Raw genomic sequence first — 11337 nt, 5'->3', positions numbered from 1 at the left:
CACCACTCATCAGAGGCCCAGAATCAATAAACAAGGGGGACAAATCGACGACGGCTGTCTTAAGCTACAAACACTACATCCGGGTTCTAGGGAGCACCGTTTCGCAGGCAAGAAAAGCAGGGCAGCGGTTCAAATCTCCCCGTTTAGCTGATTTCTCGTTAGACGATCCAGAGTACGAACAGTTAGAGGCCTCACTGTTATCGCGCGAGACCGAGTCCAATGAATGGTTGAGGGAGTCGACTCGCTCAGACTATCCAGTAGTTCCTATCTCATTCTTGAATATCAACCGAAAGGTATGTGCGGGGTATCCGGAATGTCGAAATACTAAATGTGGCCGTTACAATGGAGCAGCTTTGATTGCTTCTGGCCCATAATGAGACTGCGCTTTCCAACGCGTCGTTACGGTATGGTACTCCCTTTTGGCGTTGATTACTGGAATCGGCCTGTGACTCCGGAGCATACTGCTCGGTCTTTTGAATAGTACCCTGTCAGGAGAGCCTGGAGATGGCTCCTGGAATTCGGGGTTCGGAACGAGCTTGCGTGGTATGTGGAGCGTAGCTAGCTCTCTATACTGATCTGTACCGTATACGGCACTAGCTTTTGCTTCGTTATCATCATCAGACTACGTTGAGGCTTTGAGCAGGCGAGGCGCAGTTTAGTGATCCTGTAGCGGAGACATGCAGATGTTGCTCAGCTATAATCTTCATAGACTGATCCAGCTGAAGCACATCGGCTATTCTACAATGTACTACGTGCATTAATTGTTGGTTGACGGCCCGTCTTGGCCAGTTCGGCATGCCGACATACAATCCATATGGGAGTACGGAGTAATGAGTGCTGGTCTTGTCGCCCACAGTATGCAGTTGAACATTATTTCTATCTTCAATTGTTTAGCCCCTCCTTGGTCCAGGCAAGGCGTATTTGCAATCCTGCACGGCCCTGCCAGGAAAAAGCCTACGAGATCTATTATCCGAACACTCAACATCCTTCCCCCCTGAAAATCACGAACAAATATAAATACTGGCCCCCACGGAATCAGACTCAACGAGTCAACATCGCGTTGCGGCTGTGCGGGCGGCTCGTATCGACTCACCAAAACGATGGCGCATAACAGACAGATGCAGTATTGACCTGCAGCGCTAAGCTCGACCCACCGGTTAGCAGAAGCTTAGGGCCCCCCGTGCTCTGGTTTCACTGGGCCAAGCAAGTTAAACAGCACAGCCTTTTGCAGCCCCCAGACCCAGTGGAGTCGTGGACCCTAAATCCGAATTCCTAATCATCGTGCACGCACAGCGGCCCAGTCTCCGTCAGTCATTGGCGCAGTCTCCGTAAGCCAGTTTCGGCCCGTTGATGCGAAGTACGTATACGTACCGGTATAATCATTTCTTTTCGGCCTGGGCCAGGGTCCGGGTCTGTCGCGGCTCGGGTGGTTGTCCTTGACTCCCTGGTATTTAGAGATGGCAGTGTCCTCGCTCTCTTGCGGCAATCGTCAAACTCGCAATCAATTCCTCCATCACTTTTTTTTCCATACCTTAAACCATCCCCTCCCAGCCAACCGACACAATGGGCTTCCGCGACCTCCTCGAGTCCAAAATCGACTCTAAACTTCACCACAAGACTTCCAGTACCCAAATCCAAACCGAGTCCACACCAGCCCCGGCTCCCAGCTACCCGTCTGGTCCTCCACCCCCTCCGCAAGTCCCTTACCCCTGGGCTCCCCGATGGGACGAGAACTACCAGCGCTGGTACTTCTTCAATGAACAGACGGGAGTGTCGAGTTGGGACGTCCCGTCTCAGGATCCATCCTACGGTGCGCCGCCTCAACAGGAGAATTATGGCGCTCCTGCTCCTGCTCCTGCTCCTGCTCAGAACGGATACTATGGACAGCAACAGCAACAGCAGCACCAGCCACAAGAGTCAACGCAGGAAAAAGACGGTGACGCCGAGAAGGACTCTGGGAATTTGAAACCCGAAAGCAAGACGAAGAAAAGGCTTAGCGCTATCAAGAAATTGGGCAGTAAGGTGAAGAAAGCCCATGATAAGAAAAAGAGCAAGGGCAAGAGCAAGAAAAATGGTGGGGGCAAGGGAGGTGAAGGTGAAGAGGGAGAGGAAGAAGAAGAGGAAGACGAAGATGAAGACGAATCGGGGTCAGGTTCAGGGTCAGGGTCAGGTTCAGAATCAGGATCAGGATCAGAGTCAGAGTCAGAATCAGAGGACGACGATGACGATGACGATGACGAGTGATGGGATGTCTGAGTGTGATTGATTTGATGCTTATGTTGATGTTATTAGCTTACTCTGTATACCTCGGAATCTTGAATCCATCTTGGCGATATGCAAAAGAATAGCCTAAGCAGACCCGAGCTGCGCATCGTAACCGTGCTGCGAGCCACGGGCCGGGGCCAACTGGTTCCCCGCACGTGCCCGGACCTCGGCTGCGGAGAGCCCACCACGTTTATATACCTCTTTCGAATATACTTTGTTCAACAGTTCAATTTTTCAAACAGTGTAGAAGGCAGTCTGTCTCTCATCGTGCCCAATGTCCGCGCAACTACCACTAGCCGGCATCCGCGTCGTTGAATTGGCCGGCCTGGCACCCGGTTCGTCAACAACTATACCCCACGCACCAACAGCAAGTTACTGACAGTCTACCCTAGGCCCGTTCGCTGGCCTCCTCCTCGCAGACTACGGCGCTTCGGTGCTCCGTATCGACCGTCCCAAAGCCGTCAGCGCCGACCAGCTAACCCGGGGCAAATCATCCATTACTCTCGACCTGAGAGACACAGCCTCACACCGACTCTTGCTGGACCTCTTGTCCAACGCCGATGTCCTCATTGACCCCTTCCGTCCAGGCGTGCTGGAACGCCTCGGCCTCTCACCCAAGGATGTCCTGCTGAAGCGTAACCCAAGGCTTATCGTTGCCCGCATGACAGGGTTCCGCCGCGACGGGAAATACAAGGACATGGCAGGCCACGACATCAATTACATTGCCGTATCCGGCGTGCTGTCTATGCTGGGACGCGCCGGCGAGCGGCCTCACGCCCCGGGGAACATTCTCGGTGATTTCGCCGGCGGCGGTGCCGTCTGCTTCCAGGGTATCTTGCTGGCGCTGCTGTCGCGCGCCAATACCGGCCGAGGCCAAGTCGTCGAAGCAAACATGGTTGACGGCTCTGCGTATCTAGCGGCAATGCCTCGATTGAATCTGCAGACGCCGCTTTGGAGCGACGCCCGCGGCAAGAACATGCTTGATGGCGGGAGTCCGTTCTACGATACCTACGAGACCAAGGACGAAGGGAAGTATTTCTCGGTGGGCGCGCTGGAGCCGCAGTTCTACGCGGCCCTGATCAAGGGTTTGGGGTTCCAGAAGGGGGAATTGCCGTCGCGTGACGACCGCAATAACTGGCCCGCGCTCCGGGAAGCATTCACAAAGCGGTTTAAGGAAAAGACACGGGCGGAGTGGGAAGCCGTGTTTGACGGCACGGATGCCTGTGCGACACCCGTGCTGGAGCAGTCTGAGCTGCGGCAGGCGGGCTTTGAGCAACGTCCCATTGTGCATTTGTCCGATACCCCAGCCCGACCGATCGCGGCGGACGATGGTGGATGGGATGGGGGGATCCTGGCGCCAGGAACTGGGGGGGATGAGACCTTGAAGACATGGTTGGGATGGGAGCAGGGCCGGGATTATGAAGTGAGGAAAGACGGAGCGCTGGTCCAGCCGGATGGCAAGTCAAAGTTGTAACGTTTAGTACTGGATACCCGAGTCATGTTGTCGCAGAAAGCCCCAAAGAATGTTAACACTTTGTAATCCGTATGTAACCCTGGTTGGTATTATTTCCCGGTTCGGTGCTCCAGGCGATCCACGGGCCGACTGAAACAATCGGAGCAGAGCCCCCTTTTGCGTGCTGGACTTGTGAACATCATCGTGGGACACAAAGCCCAGAAGTCGCGACTCGCGAGTCAGCCGCCCAAGATGGAGAAAATAAATGAAGACATTAGACAAAGGTCGGGCTGAGCTGAAAATAAATGTCTCAGATCAAAGCAATCAGTCACAGCCTCACAGGTGGAAGTAACGGTTAAAAAAGGGTTACAACTTGGCGCCAAATCCGGAACGTGGATTCGATGTAACTAAACACATGCTGGTCTTGCGGGGAGTGATTCGTTTTCCCTCATTGAGCCGTTCTTTTACTAGCGCGCCTGGTTCTGCTGCTATCAATCTTAGTGGATGGATGTTCACGTCACTATCTGTCCTCCGGTCTCCGGTTCTGAGGGGGAAAAGGCACTTCCTTGGATGGCGGCGCTGAAATTCCCCGGTGTCAATACGAGCAGCAATTTCAAGTTCCCCTCAACCCTCCACCAGGAGAATTGTCTAACCCTTCTCTTGTTTCGTGATGCCGGATTTCCCGGGCAGCAGTGGAGTTCGACGTCATGATCCAAAGCAGTACTCCGACACATAAAGTCATAAGTGACATAAAAACCCACACTTTCTGAGACTGCGAGGTGAAAATCAGGTACTGTTCCTAGCGTCCGGTACGATACCGTAAGCCTTGTCTCGGCGCTGTATTGGGGCGTGCACTGCAGCCACTGCTTGTGCGTATTGAGATCTTCAAGCCACGTGTGGGGAGTGGCGCAGCATTCACCTCGTCTGGCTCCTCCACTCCTTGTCTCGGGAGTGATGGAATCCGAGACGCAATGTTATCAAGAGGACCCGGGCTCCGTGGAGCAAAGCATCATAAACCAGACACATGACTGGGAGAGACAAGAAGTGGTGTCATATGTGGCTGTGCTAGATCTCGTAAAATCAATCCGTGCCCATGACCGGATGTGTATTTAGTGTCGTATCATACGGTACGCAACCATACCCTATCGTTTCTCTCAGCTTCCTTTTCCCTCCCGTTCCTTTTTCTCCGCCATTGCTTCAACTTATCATCCAGCTCAGTCCCCTTCCCCTCTTTCCTCCCTCATTCACAGCCGTGCACGCTTTATATACCTGCCTTGAATCCCCTTCTGGCTAATTGGGATTCTGTCTTGCACGAGCTGCAATTGCTGGCTCATCATTAGTTATCGCCATTTTCTGCGGCGAAAACCCTCAGGCCGCAAGGTGTGATCAGCCTTAGCTAGCCGCCAGTGTCGCCTTGCAGCGTCTTCCCTTTGGCCTCAGCCAGCCAGTCCCTTTCTTCGAGCGGATCGCCTTTGTTGTTCACTTTGTTTCGAGGAGGGCCCGTGTCCAGTAGTCTCGCACGTTTCGCACGTTTCGACCTTCGCACGTTGCGCACCCTGCGAGGCATCCCCTTCACCTCGCTCCGCCCGCCGGAGTTGCATATCTGGTCCTCGTCCGACGCCAGAAGCCGCTCGTCTCCGAACCGCTAAATTGTTCACCCTTTTTTTTTCTCTCTGTGGATTGTGTTGCGAATCATAAATTGAACCTAGAATATTCCTCTGGTTCAATCCCGACCAGTTGCTAAGAAAAAGCAAACAATAACGCTTTCAACCCAACCGTCTCCATCGGGCCCTACATAGCCGATGTACAACTCTAGACGCCCACAATGACAGACTATCGACTGCCGATTCATCAAGTGCCCCATCGGAAACCGGTCCCTTCCGCCCATGCCGGGACTCAGTTTCAGGGATACAATAATAATGGATACCAGCAACCACAGTACCAAGCCCGGCCGCCGCCTCAACAAGTTGCCGCCCACCCTTCAGTCGCTTCTCTTGCGCACAGCCGAAGTCGGACGTCCTCGTCAAATGCCTTGCCGTATGCAGGACACCAACAGCAGTATCAACAGCAACATCAACCATATGCTACAGGGCCTTCTCCACAACACAGTATGACTGTGCCGTACAACCCAATGGCAAGACGATTGTCAAGCGCGACGGCATCCACAGCCTCCACGGGCAACAACCTGGGGATGAATCCTGATATACGGCGGAGCTCGTCCGGGCGGTCAGCCAACTCCCAAAGCAGCTATGTTGCTTTGCTGCGTCGACAAAAGGCAACCGTTTGGTGTGACCGTGCGCAGCCGGAGGATCCTCGATTGCGGCAACAGAAGCTCGTAGATAAAAAGCGAGCATACCTTGAAGTCCACGGTGCAGGCGCCGGGCGTGCAAGCACCCTTGGAAGCGGGAAAGGCAAGCATGGCTCTAAAGTTACAGACCTCTCTCCCTCTGCACTCGTTGGTGCGACTGTCCCGGTTCGACTAAGTGCCAACGAAGTTGGAGATGCGGACGAAGATACGCACAGTGAAAGGGATTTCCCATACCGCCGGACTGGGAGCGGACGAAGCTCTCTCGGTAGTGGCCACCGGTACCCCAGTGGTTACCAGCGAAACACGCAGGGCACTATGGGCAGCAACAGCTCACCACCGAATGAAAGAACCGATCTACCGGGCGTATCTGAGGATCCCGCCATGGATCACGCACAGGAACAGAAAGATACAGCTCCTGCCAAGGACGAGACCGCCACAACCCATAGTCGAAACAGTGAGCAAGAAGATAACTTTGGAACAGTTGGGGATATGGCCGCGCCGAGTGCCGCGACTATGGCCGAGCAAAAGGCCAAGAAGGCAGCTGAGCTTCGACGCCGGGGTAGTGTGGACGATCGAACGACGTCCATGACCAACGTACGGCTGTTTGTCGCAAACCCAGATGCGGATAGCGATTAGGGGAGACTAGCATTGAAAGTTTCCATATCCCGTCGTCTGTTGGAACTTGACGATGATATTTCCGTCAATACTTGCATTTTACCGAGTTTTCAGCATCTTGATATCCCGCGCCGTCTTTCTCTTTCGCTTTGCTTCCTCTGTCTTTCACCTCATCACTCTACTTTCGACCCGGTGTCTAGAAATTTATTCGTGTCAAGATCAAAGCATTTGCATGACGAAGGGAGCCGCGACCAATGTGCATCAGCTGAGATTATTTACACGGGGAGATCACCTACTGCCAGGCTAGTCCTGGCTCTGTCTGGTTTATGAGCTGTTGATCAGACGTTGAATGCTCCCGCTGTATCGGTATTCATTGCACAGTTGAGGCGTCTTATGAGGGAGTACCAATAATAATAATAATATCTTGTACATACATACTCATACCAACATAACAATTTTGAGCTCCCTTGAAAGTCTTACGCTTTTTACTTTTCTAAGCAAACAAGTTCTACATTTATCTACATGAGCGCATCGCATACTGGTTTATTGGTACATACTACGCTTGCCTTTCTCAGGGGAGGAATGCTACGAGACCTAGAGGTGCCTGTATTGAAACCGAAGCGTCAATTCGATACCGTCGACTTGCGGCAGTATTGATTATGTAACGTATCACGTGATGGTGTCGACGCGAGGCAAGCGCGTGAGGGCCTCAATTAACGCGTCTGGACCTCTGCTCGAGACCGGCCCACCCTGTTCTTTCCGCCTTGGTTGAATTGGAACGCAACTCCAGTCACTCTTTTTGATTGTTGTTTATGGTTGACATTTAGCTATTCACAGTCATTGTCTGATTACATTGTTGTTAGGCCTCAAATCTCTTTCTGTTTGTCCGGACAGTCTGTATTCACTCGCGTGAGAGCGGCTCTTCGCGCCCAACCACAACCACAACCTCAAAATATACCATTCTCTCTCGCTTTCCCGTCTCCAACTAGGAAAAAAGAATACCATGGAAGTGTCCATCTCGATGGACCCCAATTCAGCACCTTCGTCGACATCGGCACCATTCGCCTCCACACAGACTCAATCATCGCCGAGCCAGAAAAGATCAGCTCATGAAACCGATACACCTACACTTACGCCTGCTTCTTCAGCGCAAAACGACTCGACCGCGACGTACGTCGATGATAAAGAAAACAGAATGGATTCTCTAGATATGAAGACTGCCGAACACACCGTGACCATGGCTCCAGCCGTGACTGTGCCGGTTCAAACAACCAGTACCGCGGGGAGTCCGCCGGCGTCAAATAATAGCACGGGTCAGACACCACCCTCGGCTGGGAATGGCGGGGCTGGATCTCCTCCTGCAGCTAAAAAGAGGAAGCTGTCTCCTGCTAGTCGGGAGGCTAAACAGCAGGAGAAAGAGGCGAAGGAGCGTCAGAGACTCGAGGAGAAGGCTAGGAAGGAGGAGGAAAAGGCTAAAAGGGAAGAAGAGAAACGAAAGAGAGATGCTGAGCGAGAGGAGGAAAAATTGAAGAGAGAGGAGGAGAAACGAAAGAAGGATGTCGAGAAGGAGGAGGAGCGGAAAAAACGGGAGGAGAAAAGGAAGGCCAAGGATGACGAGAAGGCTGCTAGGGAAGAAGAAAAACGCAAGAAAGACGAGGAGAGGCTGAAGAAGGAGAGAGTAAGTTCTTACGTTGTACCTTTTTACTTTCGTTCTCTCTCTTTCTGTATTCGGCGGATATTGATTTGGAGTTACTAACATCTGGGCAGGCACAAACCAAGCTGAATTCCTTTTTCGCTAAACCAAAGACATCTGGAGATCAACCTCTCTCGGTCGTTGGCAGTTCGCCCAAGAAGCCGTCCGGCGATAGAGATTCTCCTGGCTCATCCGAGACGGTCGAAAAAGTGTCCGATTACAAACAAGCGTTCCCGGACTTCTTCCTACATCCACATACCTATATGGCGCCTCAACATAGGTTCGAAAGAGATGCTGAAGCATTACCTCATTTACGAACGTCGGTTGATTCGTCTTTCAACACGGGATCTGCTGAACAAATAGCTTTTCGCCCATCAGAGCTATTTAAGATGATGCCGTACAAAAGACGACGGGGGTGTCAGAACATGTCAGTCAAAGACATTCTTCTTCAGATGCAGAGCTTAAGCGACCTGCCGGAAACCTCGGAGGCTGCTCGAAAGCTGCAGGAATCCTTGAAGCAAGTAAGAATGAAATCTCTCAAGTTTGGGGAAGACGTTCGCCCGCCTTACCAAGGGACTTACACGAAGCATTTGCCCAAAGAAAAGGGAGCTAAACTAATGCGCAACCCGTTCAGTCGTGAGCTACCTGAAGTTAATTACGACTACGATTCCGAAGCAGAATGGGAGGATGCCGAAGAGGGAGAAGAATTGGACTCTGAGGAGGAAGAGGAGGGCAGTGAAGAGGGAGACGAGGACATGGATGGCTTCCTGGATGACGAAGATGACCACCTAGCAAACGGCAAACGGCGACTACTTGTGGGCGATCTTGAACCAGTATGCTCCGGCATCAAATGGCAAGATCAGGAATCCGATCCTGAGCTGCAGAGCTACAAAATCGAGACGATTTTACCGTCTGTTACATTTCCAATCGATCCGTTCTCAACGTCGTACTGGCACAAGCCAAAAGTTCCAGAGCCAGGACAGACCAACGGCCTGGGACAACGTTCAACCTTGCATTCATTCATGGGGAACCCAGCACAGCAAAACTCGGGATCCTTGGCGATGCAGGACGGGAATGCTGTGGCCGCCGGCAAGACCAAGCGGGCGTTTCCAGTGGAACAACTGGCTGAGTTCAAGACCGTTGTTGAGGGAAGTGATCTAACCAAGACGGGCTTGATCGAAATCTTGAAGAAACGGTAAGCAATGTTATTTGGCCCTAATAATTGGATGGAGCCAACTAATCACTTTTCTCCAGATTTCCGAAAGTGTCCAAAGGCACTCTCAAAGACACTTTAGACTTAGTTGCGACGCGGGTTGGACAGAAGGAAGCAGACAAGAAATGGGTCTGCAAGTAGTCTAGAGCGCCTGCAACAAGGACGACAGAGAACAAACGACAGCTCAGGTTTGCGTGACGGAAAGGATGAATAGATCCTCCACTATTATTATTCTTCGGCCGATATCACTAGTGACGACTCTGCAACTACGGTATACTGCTGTGCCCTGGTGGGAGACTGCGGGCCCATCAAATGCGAGACGGTTGTATAGCAGTGAGACTGCAATCCCAACTACAAATATCAACCAGATTGACACAGTTGCGGAAAGAAACCCAGCAGCGACTCAATGGTATGTCGTACTTACTTGCCGAGGAGAGGGGCACACAGCGCAGGCCGTGGAGTGTACCCCGCCGGTTGAAGCGATGGATCGATGCGAGAATGGAAGGAATGTGGCGGGGACAAGCGCAAGCCAGGAGCAGATCTACCCTTACTACATAGAGAAATGGGAGATGGAGAAATCGACATAATGAGACACGTGCAGTAGCCATTAATACAGTTTGATTGATTCCGCAGGACGCACTCGGGAGCGGACAGTAGAACCATGGTAGAAAGCCTCGGGAGATCTGGGATGAATCTTGGAAGCGGCGAATCAAACCTAAAAGCAGACGTCTGTTTCGACGGAGGCGATCGTGTTTCAGCGCAAGAATGAGAAGTCGAGTCGAGAAGAGCAGACGAAGCACCCGAAGCGAGTGTGGAAGCAGTCGAGCAATCCGATTCCAACTAAGTTGTGGATGGGAGATTTTCGTGGACGAGCAGAGGCGCGAAGGAGGGCGGGCGACAAATCAGAGCCGCGGGAAGGCTTCATGCATGCAGTGCCAACGCATCACTTCTTCATGTTGGACGACTGGCGAGCCACTTCAGCTGCGACTCGCGCTGCTCGTTGGACTGAGGGCGACCGCCTGTCAGCTTAGATGTTCACGAGGAGGCGATTTTATTATCTAAAAGATCGAGCCAGACACTGTATCAGACTCGCAGTCCAGCACATGAATGCGTAGAAGTCGACCACTGCTCCGGATTAGCAGCCAGCATAAGAATAAGACAGATGCAGGCGGCCGATTCGAGTCACCGCCTGCCAGCTCACTCCCTCGTCGCGCCCCTCGATTTGTTGGCATCCCCATCGGCGAGAGTTCATCTCATTCTCGCGCCCTCGCGCCCTTCTCGACTGCCAGTCTGCAAGTCATCCGTTCAGCTCCCCGCTCCGTAGCATCCTTGGAACCTGGAACTGCTGTCGTCCCGCCACTTGTCGCGCTGTGCACTCTCGGAGTTTACCCCGTCTGCTCTGCGACTGCGTTACTGCGTTGGTGACTGCAGCTTCTATACCGCTGCCAATAAGAACCCTGCGCTGTCTTGCCCTGCGCTGCTTCCCATTTCTTACTTATTCTCCCTGTTTCAACCTCTACTCGTCCTCTCCGCCCTCTCCCTCTTCCTTTCCCTTTCCCTCTCCCTCTCTACCTCTATTCCCGCCCCCTCTGTCGCGTTATCATCCTGGAGACCCTCATCGTGTCAACTCTACCCTCAAGGCTGCCTCCGTCGCCAGACCTGCCGCCTCATGAAATCCGTCCGTCGTCGTCTTCGCCCTCTTTAGAGGAGCCATGCGATAATCGGGAAGTCGCCTCTGCCGCCGCGGCCGCCATCCATCCTCTTCCATTGTCCACCCCCCATTTTGAGCC

General features: G+C 52.8%; 5 protein-coding genes across 5 annotated transcripts; 4 read left to right on the top strand and 1 right to left on the bottom strand.

Annotated features, from left to right (window-relative positions):
- The first annotated feature begins 1380 nt into the window (after positions 1-1380).
- Positions 1381-2685, top strand: ASPSYDRAFT_50712 (WW domain-containing protein). Its single transcript, XM_040848137.1, has 2 exons — positions 1381-1476; positions 1532-2685. Exon 2 carries the CDS (start codon positions 1564-1566, stop codon positions 2242-2244), a length of 681 nt encoding a protein of 226 aa, XP_040697749.1. The 5' UTR covers positions 1381-1476; positions 1532-1563; the 3' UTR covers positions 2245-2685.
- ASPSYDRAFT_50709 (CaiB/BaiF CoA transferase family protein) lies at positions 2454-4080 on the top strand. The gene is made up of 2 exons (XM_040848136.1): positions 2454-2600; positions 2658-4080. Exons 1-2 carry the CDS (start codon positions 2540-2542, stop codon positions 3737-3739), a joined length of 1143 nt encoding a protein of 380 aa, XP_040697748.1. The 5' UTR covers positions 2454-2539; the 3' UTR covers positions 3740-4080.
- Positions 4081-5543: 1463 nt separating this feature from the next.
- On the top strand, positions 5544-6662 carry ASPSYDRAFT_161802 (uncharacterized protein; the record flags this gene model as incomplete). The annotated part of the gene is made up of 1 exon (XM_040843034.1): positions 5544-6662. One exon carries the CDS (start codon positions 5544-5546, stop codon positions 6660-6662), a length of 1119 nt encoding a protein of 372 aa, XP_040697747.1.
- A 1336-nt stretch (positions 6663-7998) lies between these two features.
- Positions 7999-9682, top strand: ASPSYDRAFT_120776 (putative chromatin assembly factor 1 subunit A; the record flags this gene model as incomplete). Its single annotated transcript, XM_040840414.1, has 3 exons — positions 7999-8319; positions 8409-9529; positions 9589-9682. Coding segments are annotated over 3 exons (1536 nt in total), but the record flags the coding sequence as incomplete, so codon positions are not given.
- ASPSYDRAFT_511548 (uncharacterized protein) lies at positions 9633-10404 on the bottom strand. Its single transcript, XM_040848234.1, has 2 exons — positions 9972-10404; positions 9633-9898 (listed from the first exon to the last, which is right to left on the bottom strand). Exons 1-2 carry the CDS (start codon positions 10153-10155, stop codon positions 9732-9734), a joined length of 351 nt encoding a protein of 116 aa, XP_040697745.1. The 5' UTR covers positions 10156-10404; the 3' UTR covers positions 9633-9731.
- Between the last annotated feature and the right edge of the window lie 933 nt (positions 10405-11337).

The sequence above is a fragment of the Aspergillus sydowii genome, assembly GCF_001890705.1.
Source record: "Aspergillus sydowii CBS 593.65 unplaced genomic scaffold ASPSYscaffold_15, whole genome shotgun sequence".
Taxonomy (NCBI): domain Eukaryota; kingdom Fungi; phylum Ascomycota; class Eurotiomycetes; order Eurotiales; family Aspergillaceae; genus Aspergillus; species Aspergillus sydowii.
This window is presented reverse-complemented; position numbering and strand designations above follow the sequence as displayed.

Excerpts from the sequence above, each read along its gene's own strand:
- ASPSYDRAFT_511548 (XM_040848234.1), bottom strand. The coding sequence starts at position 10,155 with ATGGCTACTGCACGTGTCTCATTATGTCGATTTCTCCATCTCCCATTT. Across the intron at positions 9,899-9,971 it reads TGTGCCCCTCTCCTCGGCAA|TTGGGATTGCAGTCTCACTG; the intron begins GTAAGTACGACA and ends TGATATTTGTAG.
- ASPSYDRAFT_50712 (XM_040848137.1), top strand. The coding sequence starts at position 1,564 with ATGGGCTTCCGCGACCTCCTCGAGTCCAAAATCGACTCTAAACTTCAC.
- ASPSYDRAFT_50709 (XM_040848136.1), top strand. The coding sequence starts at position 2,540 with ATGTCCGCGCAACTACCACTAGCCGGCATCCGCGTCGTTGAATTGGCC. Across the intron at positions 2,601-2,657 it reads ATTGGCCGGCCTGGCACCCG|GCCCGTTCGCTGGCCTCCTC; the intron begins GTTCGTCAACAA and ends AGTCTACCCTAG.